The sequence below is a fragment of the Ahaetulla prasina genome, chromosome 12, assembly GCF_028640845.1.
Source record: "Ahaetulla prasina isolate Xishuangbanna chromosome 12, ASM2864084v1, whole genome shotgun sequence".
In the NCBI taxonomy this organism is placed as follows: Eukaryota; Metazoa; Chordata; class Lepidosauria; order Squamata; family Colubridae; genus Ahaetulla; species Ahaetulla prasina.
This window is the reverse complement of record NC_080550.1, coordinates 13,593,934-13,608,813: the sequence shown is the minus strand read 5'-3', so window position 1 is coordinate 13,608,813 and position 14,880 is coordinate 13,593,934. Positions and strand designations below refer to the sequence as shown.

General features: G+C 46.4%; 1 protein-coding gene across 1 annotated transcript; it reads right to left on the bottom strand.

Annotated features, from left to right (window-relative positions):
* Positions 1-499: 499 nt before the first annotated feature.
* On the bottom strand, positions 500-13,679 carry NRN1L (neuritin 1 like). The gene is made up of 3 exons (XM_058155059.1): positions 13,616-13,679; positions 4,510-4,675; positions 500-1,931 (listed from the first exon to the last, which is right to left on the bottom strand). The coding sequence occupies exons 1-3, from the start codon at positions 13,668-13,670 to the stop codon at positions 1,646-1,648; spliced, it is 507 nt and encodes a 168-aa protein (XP_058011042.1). The 5' UTR covers positions 13,671-13,679; the 3' UTR covers positions 500-1,645.
* Positions 13,680-14,880: the final 1,201 nt, after the last annotated feature.

Genomic DNA, 14,880 nt, shown 5'->3' with positions numbered 1-14,880 from the left:
TCAGTGCACCCATAATGACCAGCAGCACACAGACTTAAGTGGCTGAGCTCACTGAAGATCACCAAGCCCTCATGTCATCTCTCACCAGATTGTCTCGCCTAATGAGATACTGCCGAAAACATGGACACAAGGACTGTGGGACACCAGAACACATTTCAGCACCTTTGAGAAAAGTCCTCTACTGCGGGTCTCTTGAGTAGGGTCAGGTCATGGTTGAGAAGGGTCCATGGATTCATGGTCATGGTTCTCCTGCTTGGCATGGAGAATGTTCTGGAATTAATCCCTACTCTTCCTAGGGAAAGCTGAGAAAGCTTTGCCTTCTACCAATCCATACAGACATGACAAAGGGAGAGGGGCCTCAAAGTCTGACTCAATATGCAGTCCAGGATGAAGGAGAAGGGGGCGAGGAACATGAAGCGGAGAAGATAGAAGAAGACCAGATAGAGACCTGGGGTAGGAACCTGAAACTCCTAGTATGTGCCAGCTTCCATGATTAATATGTGGGTGGAAAGAAGGCGCACCTTTAGCGTATTCAAAGGTTGTGCTTCGTGCCATCTAGGTTCTAGATCAGTATCTGGAGGCTGTGGGAGTTCTGGATGGAGTGGAACAGATTTAGGTTCAACCTTTGTGTGATGAAGTGACAATGGATTTTTGAGACTTTTCCACCTCTGCTTCTGTACAGGATGCGTGATTTGGGGAACCTCTCAAACTCACAACTCCTGCTTAGAGAGCAGGAGGTAGTAGCCATGGCTCGGGGTTCTTTTGCATGTACATTTGTGCAACAATTGCAACCACATCCTGACTTGGCAGGCCCTATTCATGGCCATGCCTTGGCTACCTCCTGTCTGGATTTCTGTAATGCAACCCACATGGTACTGCTTTTGAAGATCACTTAGAAGCTACAACTGGTCCAGAATGCAGCAGTGGACACTGTTACAAATGTAGCTTATATTCTCAACTAACACGTCTACTTTGTGAGCTGTATTGGTTGCCAGTGAGCTTCTAGATAAAAATTGAAGGTGCTGGTTATCGCTTTTAAGTTTTTCCGAATAGAGCTTGGTTTTTGTGAGAGCACCCGTCTCCGATTATTTTGGCATCTCCAGTAAGATTGAACAGAGTTGGCCTGCTCCAATTCCCATCACTTATGCGATGACATCTTACGGCTGTCATTGCTTCACTGTTATTGCACCTGCCCTGCGGAATAATATTCCCCCAAGATCTGGATGACCCTCCCTACCTTTGGTAAGGCTTTGAAGACCTTTCCTCCCTGCTCCAGACATTGGGTCAGGAGATCTACTGGACCGGTCCAGATTGGTTGTGCTTAGTTATTATATTGCCTCTAGTGTAATTTGTTTTTCTAGTGTTGTTTTGATTGGGTGTTGCCTTGAGTCATAGGCTGAGAGAATAAATCGACTAAATACAAACACCTGATGTGATTTTACCCAGGCAGGTTCCATGCAGGCAAGCAACATAGCCTCCTGTACCCTCCTACATAAGAGACCAGATGCCCTGTAATCGGGATACACCAGGCATTGCCATCAACCCCTAAGCTTGACAATATTCCTTAGAAAGAAGCAGAACAAGGTCCCCAGTCCAGACCATGGTGGACAATAGAGGAGGAAGGGCTTCTCCATTGCTCCCACACTTAAGCAAAGGGTGCCAGAGCTATGAGAGCTACGAGAGTCAATCTACCCATGAGGCTGGGCCAGAGAAGGGAAGCTGCCCCCCTCAATGTCTCTTGATTGGTCTCATCTACACGTAAAGCCTTCCCATCACCAGCCAGCTGGGCCCGTGAGCTGCACAGGTCATGAAGATTGCCTTGGAACTGGATCTTTCGGGACTCTTGCCGAAGGGACTCCCAGATGTTGGCTGCCTCTTCAGGGCAATTGGACAAAACCTTGGTGGCACAGGCGTGGAAGTCATCCCAGGACCTGTGGGAAGAACAGGCTCAGTGAGGATTGAGCTCAATTTATGCTGAAGCAATCAAGAACAAAGTGGGAGCATGATTCTATTTGTTTGGGTCAATGGTCACTCGGCATTCCCTTCTATCTTTCCCAAGAAGGGGATGTTGTTAGTAACAGCCTACTTGGCTACTAGCATCAGAAAGTAGCATTGACAACAATCACAAAGTGAACACAAGTACAAGGAATCAATTGTATTAATGTCACTGTGCTGTCCGTGAGAAAATTTTGGTGGTCCGGAGAAAAATTATTTGCATTTTTTATATTGCACTAAATCAGGGGTCCTCAAACCGCGCGAGTGATAGAGGGAGCGACTCGTGGCTCCCATATAACACCTCTCCTGTGCAGGCTGCACTGGCTTCGGTGGTCTTCTGAGTGCAATTCAAGGTGTTGGTTACCACCTTTAAAGTGCTCCATGGCATAGGACCGGGTTATTTACGGGACCGCCTGCTGCTACCGGTGGCCTCCCATCGACCAGTGCGCTCTCATAGAGAGGGTCTCCTCAGGGTGCCGTCAGCCAGACAATGTTGGCTGGCGACCCCCAGGGGGAGGGCCTTCTCTGTGGGGGCTCCAACACTCTGGAACGAGCTACCACCAGGTATCCGCCAACTCCCTGATCTCCGGACCTTTCGACGCAAGCTGAAAACATTTCTGTTCCATCGCGCAGGACTGGCCTAATGGTTTTTAAATGGGGTTTTTATTGGATTTTTATAATTTCCAGCCAAATTTGAATTTTTGTCTTTTAAATTGGTTTTAATTTTTGTATCAGTTGTTTTATTCTGGCTATAAAACCGCCCTGAGTCCTTTGGGAGAAGGGCGGTATAAAAATTAAAATAATAAATAAATAATAAATAAATAAATACAGCCCCTGGGCCGGTTACGTGCAATGAACGTGTATGTTGCTGTAGGGAGTCTCCCCCTTTGGGGTTTTTTTGTGTGGGTCGGACAGGAGCAGAAATTCCGATTTGGGGTCTGCTTCAGCCTCCTGGTGCAGGGCTTTAGGTGAAGGCTGGAGGGAAGCGCCGCTGGTGGTGACGAGCCAGAGAGCCTTGTTCCAGTAGGACTGCCTCATGGCTTGGAATTGGCTGACCATCTCAGCCCGTTGAGCCTCCAGGCTCTGGTACCTGGTCTTGCACTCCCACAGATCTTCCCCCTACTTTTTTTTTTTTGTTTGTTTACATTTATACCCCGCCCTTCTCCGAAGACTCAGGGCGGCTTACAGTGTATAAGGCAATAGTCTCATTCTATTTGTATATTTTTACAAAGTCAACATTGCCCCCCCAACAATCTGGGTCCTCATTTTACCTACCTTATAAAGGATGGAAGGCTGAGTCAACCTTGGGCCGGGCTCGAACCTGCAGTAATTGCAGGCTTTGTGTTCTTAATAACAGGCCTTACCAGCCTGAGCTAAACCGGCCCATGAAAAGCCTATGCTCCTAGTACTCAGTGAGAGAGAGAATAGGAGTTGGAATGGAATGGAATGGAATGGAATGGAATGGAATAGAATAGAATAGAATAGAATAGAATAGAATAGAATAGAATAGAATAGAATAGAATAGAATAGAATAGAATAGAATAGAATAGAATAGGAGTTGGAATGGAATGGAATAGAATGGAATAGAATAGAATAGAATAGAATAGAATAGAATAGAATAGAATAGAATAGAATAGAATAGAATTCTTTATTGGCCAAGTGTGATTGGACACACAAAGAATTTGTCTTTAGTGTATGCTCTCAGTGTATATAAGGAGAATAAATTGCATTCATCAAGAATAAAAAGATACAACACTTAGTGATAGTCAAGGCTACGACTAAGCTATCAAATCATACTAGGACACAAGTAAAAACAATATAAATTGAAAGATACAAGCAACATGGTTATGGTAATAAGTGGGAAGAGATAGATACTAGTAAGGAAGAGAAGAAGAATAGTAATAAAGTCTTAGTAAATTACTTGACAGTGTTGTGGGAATTAGTTGTTAAGCAGAGTGATGGCATTTGGGAAAAAAATGTCCTTATGTCTAGTTGTTTTGGTGTGCAGTACCCTATAGCATCTTTTAGAGTTTTTTGCTTAGTTTGTCCTTTGGAGTTTGCAATCTATGGTTAATGGCTTTGCTATGTATGAACTTAGCTAGCCAAGGCTTATTCAACAAATAACAGACCTTCACTTGGGCAATATTTTAATCCAGTCTTATCATCTGATCTTTAAGAGGTAGATGCGGGTAAACTGAACATTGCAATTCTGGGGTCTAGATGGTCCTGAAGTCCAACCTTTGGAAGGCTGTGTTAACCTTCCTTAGGCTTATGGATGACCTTTGGGTTCATAGCTGGGGAAAAACAAGGGGGTTTGTTTGATCTCTTTCTCAAAACCAGTGTTCCTATTTTTAAAGCCCTGCGCTGAAATATCAGACTTGGGAAAGCTGGAGTCAGCAATATCAATTCAGATGGATGGATAGCCCAAGGAATCTTCTTCTTGCAAGCTTTGGAGACAGCTCCCATAATAACTTTACTACTGACGGGTACCTGAAATGGTGAACCTGCACTCACCGACAGATGGTGTTCAACTCCTCTTGATCCTGGATGGTGTCATCCTCCATATCCTTCTGAACATTTTGAGCCATGCTGTCTCCAAGGCTAACCAGGCACTCTGCAAAACCCTTATAGATGGTGTTGCACTTCCAGCCAGCCGCATTCACGGGCTGCCCCACTAGCACTGCAATGAAGTTGAAGTTGAGATATTCAGACTGTGCTACCTTCAATAGCTTTTCCCAGCTCGCCACTTGATAGATGCGTAGGACTATAATTCCCATGATTCTTGGGAAGCATGCAGGATGGGGTGATGGAATCATAGTTAAACTTTCCTGGAACGGTGTCTTAGAGCAGAGGTCTCCAACCTTGGCAACTTTGAGCCTGGAGGACTTCAATTCCCAGAATTCTGGGGAGTTGAAGCCTATCAGACTTAAAATTGCCAAGGTTGGCGACCCCTGTCTTAAAGGATACCATTCATCAAATAGCCAGCAGAGCAGTGCTTGCAGTTATAGGCCAGCGTGGCAAGTTCAAAACTTAAGAGACAAAATATCTCATTGAATTAAAATTTATATTTCTGGATAGCTTCAAAAGCTACAGTATTGCTATTCAAGAATTCTAAAGTATCCTGAAGCACTTTCATCTTTCTCTAAATCTCAGCACTGGAGATAAATTTAGGCTGGTACAAAGCTCTGTATTTTTAGCTAAGTTAATACAACAGTGAGGGATCATCGCAGTGGTGAAATCCAATTTTTTTTATTACCGGTTCTGTGGGCATAGCTTGGGGGCGTGGTGTGGCTTGGTGGGTGTGGCAGGGGAAGGATACTGCAAAATCTCCATTCCTACCCCACTCCAGGGGAAATACGTTGCAAAATCTCCATTCCCACCCTATTCCAGGGGAAGGATACTGCAAAATCCCCATTCCCTCCCCACTCCTGGGGGAAGAATATTGCAAAATCTTCATTCCCTCCCCACTCTGGGGCCAGCCAGAGGTGGTATTTGCTGGTTCTACAACTACACAAAATTTCTGCTACCGGTTCTCCAAACTGCTCAAAATTTCCGCTACCGGTTCTCTAGAACCTGTCAGAACCTGCTGGATTTCACCTCTGGATCATCGCCTAGAGGTGAAGCACGTGCTTCATGTACAAAGGGTACTCATTTCACCCCTGGCATATTTCTATTAAAGGTTTAGGCACTGGATAATGGAAATGATTATCCCAAAAATTATAAGGCAATTTTCTGTATTTCCCGAAGAGCATTTGTAAAGGGGCAATCCAGTTCTGGTGAGAGAAGCTGTATTAGGAGCCAGAAAAGAAGCAATTAACTGTATGTTCTGAGTTTATTTAGTTTAAATATTTGCATATAGTGCCAGGTTTGATTTCTGAACAACTGAGAATAGCACCCTGAGACTGTTTGATATGGCTGCTTATTTAATGATGTGTAAAATTTAGGAAGCTGGTTTTGACACATGGAGAACCAGCTTGGGGTAGCAGTTAAGGGTCTAGGCTAGAAACCAGGAGACCGTGAGTTTTAGTCCTGCCAGAGGTAGAAAGCCAGCTAAGTTACTTTGGGCCAGTCACTCTCTCTCAGTCCTATAAAGCAGGCAATGGCAAGCCACTTCTGAAAAGTTGCCAAGAAAACTGGCAAGAACTAGTTCAGTCAGTCGTTAGAAGTCAAAATTAACTCAAAAGGCATTTAAAAAAATGTTTGATGGATAAAAACCCTTAGAGGCTCAGCTGGATATAAGCTGAATATAAGCAAGCATTCACCAGGACTTCTGTTATCCAAGACACTAAAAACTACAATGCAAGAAGGTGATTTTAAAAGACAAAGAAAAGTAGGACTTCAGAACCCTGGACAGCTCCTAGAAAGCTCTGCAAAAGGCTGCCTTTGAGCTTTAAATACCAAGGACAACTTTTCAACAATAAAGGAATCTGAATTCCCAAATTGTGAACAAGATGCAGTGACCGAATTCACACCTCATACAAAGCCTGACATTCAAACCTATCAAAACCGGGTCTGCACAATGCCCTAATCACAATATGGTTTAACTTTCGGTGGAGATTTAACCAACGTAGGATAGTCCACATTTTGGGCTGCATTCATTGGTTTTGTTGCTTTGAACCTGTCCCATCTCTGAAATGCACCCTCAATAAAATAAAAGAGCCCTGGGGGGAGGGAGAAAGGAAAGCACCCATTTTCAGGCTAGAAAGACAAAGGATTTGCCTGTACGTAGCTGGCTAGCATTCCCCCTGGCCCCCCTGCCCACACACACACACACACACACACACACACACACACACACACACAGCATGTTTATGTTTTGCCAAGAAGACTGAATGTAATAAGGACTTAATCAGAATGCAGAATTAATACCGTCCCGAATTGAATTGAGGTAGCTGTCTTGGATGGCAAATTATGAGCATCTCTTGAGAAGAACTCAGAAAGATAAAGAACATATCTTATCTTATACAGGTAATACTCAACGTATGACCACAATTGAGCCCCAAATGTCTTTCTCCCCACTCCAGAGAAAGGATACTGTAAAATCTCTATTCTCACCCAACTCCAGGGGAAGGATAAAAGGGCCGTGGTGGCTCAGGCTGTAAGAAGCCTGTTATTAAAACACAGCAGCCTGCAATTACTGCAGGTTCAAGCCCCACCAGGCCCAAGGTTGACTCAGCCTTCCATCCTTTATAAGGTAGGTAAAATGAGGACTCAGATTGTTGGGGGGGCAATAAGTTGACTTTGTAAATATATACAAATAGAATGAGACTATTGCCTTACACACTGTAAGCCGCCCTGAGTCTTCGGAGAAGGGCGGGATATAAATGTAAATTAAAAAAAAAATACTGTAAAATTCCCATTTCCTCCCGATCAGCTGGGACTTGGGAGACAGAGAATAGATGGGGGCGGGGCCAGTCAGAATTTTTACTACCAGTTCTCCGAACTACTCAAAATTTCTGCTACTGGTTCTCCAGAACTGGTCAGGACCTGCTGAAACCCACCTCTGTTTAGGATGGGTTTTGTAACAAGTCCATCCTAATCACTGGCAATGCAAGGGTTTTCAAGATCATTTGGAAGGCAGCAGGTTGGAGAAAACTGGAGTGAAACACATGGCATTTTGTATTCCGATCCCTAGATAATGCCAATCACCCAGCTCATGTCTTATTTAAATTGATAGAATTTAAATACACACACACACACACACACACACACACACACACAACTCTGGGTCCACCAATAGCATCAGATAAGGAGCATTAGGATTAATTATGCTAATTCTATCATCAAATCATACGCAAGGCAACGTCAGGCTTTTTAGTCCAATGCAGGCTTTTTTCAAACCTTTAGGATTTTTAGCAACTCGTCTGATATTAAACAAGCAAGGATGAGTTTCCTCCAAAACCAAGACAGGAAGGAAATTACAATTCCATAAGGGCGTCCAGAAAGACGGCTTGATCAGGATTCTAAAAGAGCTCATTTGTTTTTTTCTTTTCTTTTCTTAACAGGGGGAAAAAATAAGGGACGTTTCCACACAGGAAAACAACACGGCTTGGGTGTTCCTTCCCATCTTTTGATTAAAAACAAACAAACAAACAACTGTGAATGGAAGAGGAAATTAAACATTTTCCATCTAACCGATTGTTAATTTGATCTTAATATTGCCGGTCAACGTTCTGATGATGCCGTACTACTTCTAACAACAACAACAACAACAATAACAAGAATTTAGAATTTAGAATAGAATTTAGAATAGAATTTAGAATAGAATTAGAACTGCAGAAAAAATAATTGCTACCAACCTGCCTTCCATTAAGGACCTGTATACTGCACGAATCAAGAAGAGGGCCGTGAAAATATTTGCAGATCACTCGCATCCTGGACATAAACTGTTTCAACTCCTACCCTCAAAACGACGCTATAGAGCACTGCACACCAGAACAACTAGACACAAGAACAGTTTTTTCCCGAAGGCCATCACTCTGCTAAACAAATAATTCCCTCAACACTGTCAAACTATTTACTGAATCTGCACTACTATTAATCGTTTCATAGTTCCCATCACCAATCTTTCCACTTATGACTGTATGACTATAACTTTTTGCTGGCAATCCTTATGATTTATATTGATATATTGACCATCAATTGTGTTGTAAATGTTGTACCTTGATGAACGTATCTTTTCTTTTATGTACACTGAGAGCATATGCACCAAGACAAATTCCTTGTGTGTCCAATCACACTTGGCCAATAAAATTCTATTCTATTCTAAAATTCTAAAACAATTATTATTATTATTATTATTATTATTATTATTATTATTATTATTATTATTATTATTATTATTATTATTATTACTGTTGTTGTTGTTGTTGTTGTTGTTGTTGTTGTTGAAAGACAAAAAGGAAACTCGGCTCAACTGATGCCAGAAAATGTAAAGCAGTAGCAGAAGCTTATTGAAGCAGAAGAAAAATAAAAGAAAAATCTTCTAGGTACCACAGAAGATAATAACATCGTGTACCTTGGGATATCTGTAGCCTCCTTACCAAAATGTACTCTTTTCAGATCTTAGCCTCTTTCCCCTCGCCCACTTTATCTAGCATTCAGCTTGTATTTTTTTCTCTCTCTCTCTTCCATGACTAAAAGAGGAAAATGGAGGGCCTGGTTTATTTTATTCACACACCAAGAAAAACACACACACAACTTTGGGGAAACCTGTGCCAATTGCTCTCTTTCTAGGCTGGTGATCAGGATGGTTGCAAGAAGTAAGGGGGTACAGACGTTGGAGACAGGGCAACGGAGAAGGATAAATTAACAAGTACCAGCTGAAGCTGGGAAACCCTGTGGCCCTCCAGCAGCATCCAACACTGGCTGGCATTATGGGGCTGTAGAGGTAGTCCTCGACTTGCAACCACAATGTACGTTGTCAAGGGAGACTTTTGTTAAGTGAGCTTTACGCCCGTTTCACGACCTTTCTAGCCGCAGTTGTTAAGTGAACCGTTGCGGTTGTTAAACTAGTAACACGGCCGTTAAGTGAATCTGGTTTTCCCCACTGACTTTGCTTGTCGGAAGGCCGTGAAAGCTGTTCATGGGTACCCCCCCCCCCGGGATTCTGCAACCGTCATAAATATGAATCAGTTGCCAAGCATCTGAATTTTGGTCACGTGACCATGGGGAGCCTGCAATGGTCATAAGTGTGAAAAATGGTCCGGAGTCACTTTTTTTCAGTGCCGTCGTAACTTTGAACGGTCACTAAACGAACTGTCATAAGTCAAGGACTACCTGTATTAGCAGACAAGTAGTTATATGGATCTCTAATATACGACACGGACCGATTGCCAGTTAGACACATTTCTCACCCGTAACAGAAGAGAAAACAAGTTTTCTCCGGAATGCACTATAGCAATCTTTCTCTGACCCCATGCAATCTGTTTCCCCATACAAAGGCAAGCAAAACCCAAACCCAGCTCCTCCTGCCTCAGCCTGTTTTCAAAAGCAAGAAATTCTCCACCTCCAGTCACCCCATCCTTCACTGAATTAAGGAATAGCAACCTCACACCCCATCCGAACCTCGTGAACCTAAATCACCCGAGCTGGATAAGAGTCATCCCCAACATCTAGGTTCCGACCTATGCTTAGTTCATAAGCTTATTTATCAAAATGACCTACCTGTAAATGAGTACTTTAATTTCAACCGTAATAACACAAAGGCTATCAATAGATTCAAACTCAATGTAATTCGCTCTAATCTTAATTGTAGGAAATATGACTTCTGTAATAAAGTAATAAATGTCTGGAACACTCTAACTGATCCTGTTGTTGGTCTCGCTAATTCCCATACCTTTTACAGTAAACTGTCTACCATGGACCTTTCATGTTTCTAAAGAGGTCCCTAAGGGGGCGTGCATAAGCGCACCAGCGTGCCTACCATCCCTGTCCTACTGTTCCCATTTATATGTAATCATTCTATGTGTTTATGGCTATGTTTTGCCTATTTATATCCTTTTATTTGTGCCAATTTTTTTTTCATGTGTCCATGTCTATGTCTATACTGTTACTTGTTTCCTTGTACTTGTTGACTGACAAACAAACAGCAGGCGGAAAACTTCACAGAATCCTTTTTTTAAAGGATCCTGGGGAGGATTGGACCCACTCCTTCTGAATGAAAACGGAGAGTCTTTCTGCGAAGTCTATTAGACATTCTCAGACTACAGTAATGCGTTTTATTAAAAAGGGCACCGGCTTTTCTGAGCCGCAGCAAGCTTTTAGCACAAAAACTAATTTGCTTTTAAATTGCACGTGGGGTGGAAAAACAATCTCCTTATCTTGACCACCCCTTCCCTCAGATATTGGGGTGGGGGGGTTTGAGGGGGGGGGGAAGATGGTGGACTACAACCGGCAGACCATCTGTGGAATTGCATCAAGAGGAATTGTGCCTTCCTTGTTTTGCAAGGGGTAGGAGGAAGGGGTAAGAAAGAAGGAAGGAAGGACAGGAGCAGGAGGACATGTTGGAGATGAAGTTCCTTGTGAAGAGGACGTGTTGAAGTTCCTTCTTCCACTGGCAAGCAACATTCAGAGAGAGAGAGAGAGAGAAAGAGAGGGAAGGAGGGAGGGAGGGAGGGAGGGAGGGAGGGAGGATAAGATAAGGGGCGTGCATAAGAGCACAATAGTGCCTACCGTTCCTGTCCTATTGTTCCCTTCATTATATCAAATTAATATAGTTGATGCATATTTTTTATTTATATATTTTCTTCAAGACATGTTGTTTTATCTATGACAATTGTTTGTGTATACTGTTGTGACAAAAGAAATAAAAAAAAGAGATGGAGGGAGAAGGGAGAGAGAGGGAGGGAGGGAGAAAGAGAGAGGAAGGGAGGGAGGGAGGGAGGGAGATGGAGGGGGGAGGGAGGGAGAGAGGCAAATGAGGGGCCAAACCAAGCAGCTTCTAATTTTCAGCAAGAAGGCGGGGGCTGGTGCCAACTGAGACTGAGGGGTGTGGGTGATCCAGCCCCCAAGGGCTGGAGATCTCCCCCCCACCATTCAGTTAGGGAAAAAGTTTTGAAAAGTCAGCAGAAGGCTGCCTTGCCTCCTCTGACAGGAACTTTGGAACAGGGAAAATGTTGACTTTCGGAAAAAGCAAGGCAAGGTCATTGGAGAGGAAGGGGAAAATTCTGCCCCGGCAGAGAAGGAAGGAAGGAAGGAAGGAAGGAAGGAAGGAAGGAAGGAAGGAAGGAAGGAAGGAAGGAAGGAAGGAAGGAAGGAAGAAAAGAAACAATGTAGACTGGCGACCCCCAGGGGGAGAGCCTTCTCTGTGGGGGCTCCTGCCTTCTGGAATGAGCTGCCTCCGAGGATACGTCAACTTCCTGATCTCCGGACCTTTCTCCGGGAGCTAAAGACCTTTCTATTTCATCGTGCAGGGCTGGCTTAATGAAGTTTTTTATTTGGGGTTTTATTATAGTCTTATATTCCTTCAGTTTTTAATTTAAGTAGTTTTTAAATGTTTTTTAACTTTTCTGAGTTGTGCTTTTACCTTGGCTGTAAACCGCCCTGAGTCCTTCGGGAGAAGGGCGGTATATAAATTAATTAAATAAATAAGAAAGAAAGAAAGAAAGAAAGAAAGAAAGAAAGAAAGAAAGAAAGAAAGAAAGAAAGAAAGACAGAAAGAAAGCCGAATTGCTCTAACCCTCAGCCTTGCTGACAGTTGCAACTTCCAACCAAGGGGGTGGGGGGGGGGGAAACGCTCCCGGAGCTCTGAAGCGACGGTTCAGACGGAGAGGCGCTCAGAGCCCCGACCCCTTCCTCCGCTGGCTGGGTCTTCCAGACTCGCAGAGTTCCAAGCCCCATCATCCACAGGCGGCCCTTGTCGGGGGGCCTCCAGATCTGGCACACCGGGGAAGAGATGCGAGGGGGGGAGAACTTCAACGCATTCGGAAAAGCCGCCTGGCCGGAGCTCCAGCTCTGCTCGGGGGGCGCCTGAAGCCTTCCTACAAGCCCCCTTCTACCCACCCCTTTTCTCCCCGCCCGCCCAGCCGTGTAGAGCCAGGGGTTTGGTTGGGTCGACCCGGTAGCCTTCCCCACGCAGCCCGGCTACGCTTGAAGCCCTCAGGCCAACCGATGCAGGGAAGGTGAAGCCGAAACTCCAGCCAAGGTTGCAATTCAAAGCCGCTCCGCTCTTGGGCTCATCATCCCCGCGCGCGTTAAGCTTCCAGCCGGCAAAACGCCAGGCGTTAGCCCGGCCGTCCCCACGTGCGAGACCCGGGGCGAGCACGGGACGGAGGAGCCCCGCGGGTTGCTTTGAACTGGGTATCCTTGCGGCTCTTAGGAACTCGCTCGCAAGAGAGACAGGACGGGCCAGCTGGGGGCCCGGCAGCTCCTCCAACCCGCAGCCCTTTCAAGGAACCCGGATCCCTCGCCCGCCCCCTCTCCGGCCGTCCCCCTTCGCCTGGAATGCCTTTGCCCTGCGGCTGGAGGGGCTGGAGGGCTTTGCGCTCGGGCTGCCGTCCCGCTGAGACAAGATCGCGTCCCGGTGCCGGTCCTTTTCCCCTTCCCCTTCCCGGTCCCGATCCTTGTCCCTTTCCTTTCCTTTCCCTTCCCCTCTCCCTTCCCCTTCCCGGTCCCAGTCCTGTCCCCTTCCTCTTCCTGGTGCCGATCCCGATCCCGATCCGATCTTCGTCCCCTCCCCTCCCCCTCCCCGGTCCGGTCCTTGTCCCTTTCCCCTCCCCCTCCCCAATCCCGGTCCGGTCCTTGTCCCTTTTCCTTTCCCTTCCCCTTCCCAGTCCCAGCCCCAGTCCTTGTCCCCTTCGCCTTCTTGGTCCCGATCCGGTCCTCGTCCTCCCCCTTCCCGGTCCTGGTCCGGTCGGGTCCTTGTCCTTTCCCCTTCCATTTCTCCTTTCCCCCTCCTGGTTCAGGTCCTGGTCCCAGTCCTTGTCTCCTTCCCCTTCCCGGTCCCGATCGCGATCCGGTCCTCGTCCCCTTCCCTCCCCTCCCTTCCCACTCCCCGGTCCGGTGTTTCCCTTTCCCTTCCCAGTCCCAGTCCTTGTCCCCTTCTCCTTCCCTGATCCCGGTCCGATCCCACCCCCCTACCTCCCCCCCACCCGCTCCCATCCGCGGGATTCAGACGCACCCAGATGCAAGGCGAACAGCAGCGCCCAGGCCCCCAGCGACGCCCCGCAGCCCATGGTGCCTCCGCCGCCGCCCGCTCTGGAGGGAATCGGGCTGCAGAAACGCCGAGCGGTGGCTCCGGGCGGCCGCCCCGCCCCGCCCCCGGATCCGCTCCGCCCCGCCGCTCGGAGCCTCGGGCGGTCGGAATCCCCGGGAGTGGCCGCTGCGGCTCGGCCACTTTCTCCCTTCGGCCCTTTGGGAAGTTAAGCGCCCACCACGTGGGAGCGCCTGTTGGGTGGGGGGGCCTGTGCGGGAGACGGTCGGAGAAGGGGCTAAGCGCCCAAGTTGGGGTCTCCAGCTCCGATTGCGGAAGAGTTTGGGCGGGGGTATGACCTGCAGGAACCCAATGCAAAGTCCTCGATTTACAACGGTTCATTTAGTGACCGTTCAAAATGACAACGGCTTATGACCTTGCAGCATCCCCAGGATGATGATCGAAACGCAAAGAGGCCTGGCAACTGGTTCATACTTATGACCATCGTTGTGTCCCAAGATTGTGCGATTCCCTTTTGCAACCTTCTGAAGAACAAAAGTCATCAGGGAAGCCAGATTCACTTAACAACCGGCTTACTAACTTACCAACCAACAGCAGTGCTTCGCTTAACAACGGTGGCAAGAAAGGTTGTAAAAATGGGGCAAAGCTCACTTAACGGATTCTCCCTTAACAACAGAAACCTTGGGCTCAATTGTGGTCGTAAGTCGAGGACTACCGGCAGTCCTTCAAGACAAGTAGTCCTCGACTTACAACCTCAAGTGAGACATTTGCTAGGTGGGTGTTGCCCCATTTTACGACCCTTCTTGCCACATTTGTTAAGCGAATCACTGCAGCTGTTAAGTTAGGAACACGTTTAAGTCAACCTGGCTTCCCCATTGACTCTGCTTATCAGAAGATCACAAAACGAGATCACGTGATCACCGGACACTGGAACTGTCATAAATATGAATCAGTAGTCAAGCTGATTAGGACTACCTGTAATATCCCGTTCACAAAAGCCAATACCTCGGTTCCAGATCGGCCTGAATTGTGGCTTAATCCTGATTTTACAGTATCCTTTCCCTGCCACGCCCATCAAGCCACGCCCACCATCCCATCCCATGCCCACCAAGCCACGCCCACAGAACCGGTAGTAAAAAAAAAAATGAAATCCAGCACTGCTACTCACCTCTCCCCTGCCAGCCACTCCTCGCCTGCCTGCCCAGGCTCCTTAGGGCCCCAACAGGAAGCAG

What these genes read in the sequence shown, in the direction of transcription:
- NRN1L (XM_058155059.1), bottom strand. Translation starts at nt 13,670, where the DNA reads ATGGGCTGCGGGGCGTCGCTGGGGGCCTGGGCGCTGCTGTTCGCCTTG. An exon ending in GCTGTTCGCCTTGCATCTGG is followed by an intron (nt 4,676 to 13,615) that starts GTGCGTCTGAAT and finishes ACTTCATTGCAG; the next exon opens with TGCTAGTGGGGCAGCCCGTG. An exon ending in GAGTTGAACACCATCTGTCG is followed by an intron (nt 1,932 to 4,509) that starts GTGAGTGCAGGT and finishes TTCTTCCCACAG; the next exon opens with GTCCTGGGATGACTTCCACG.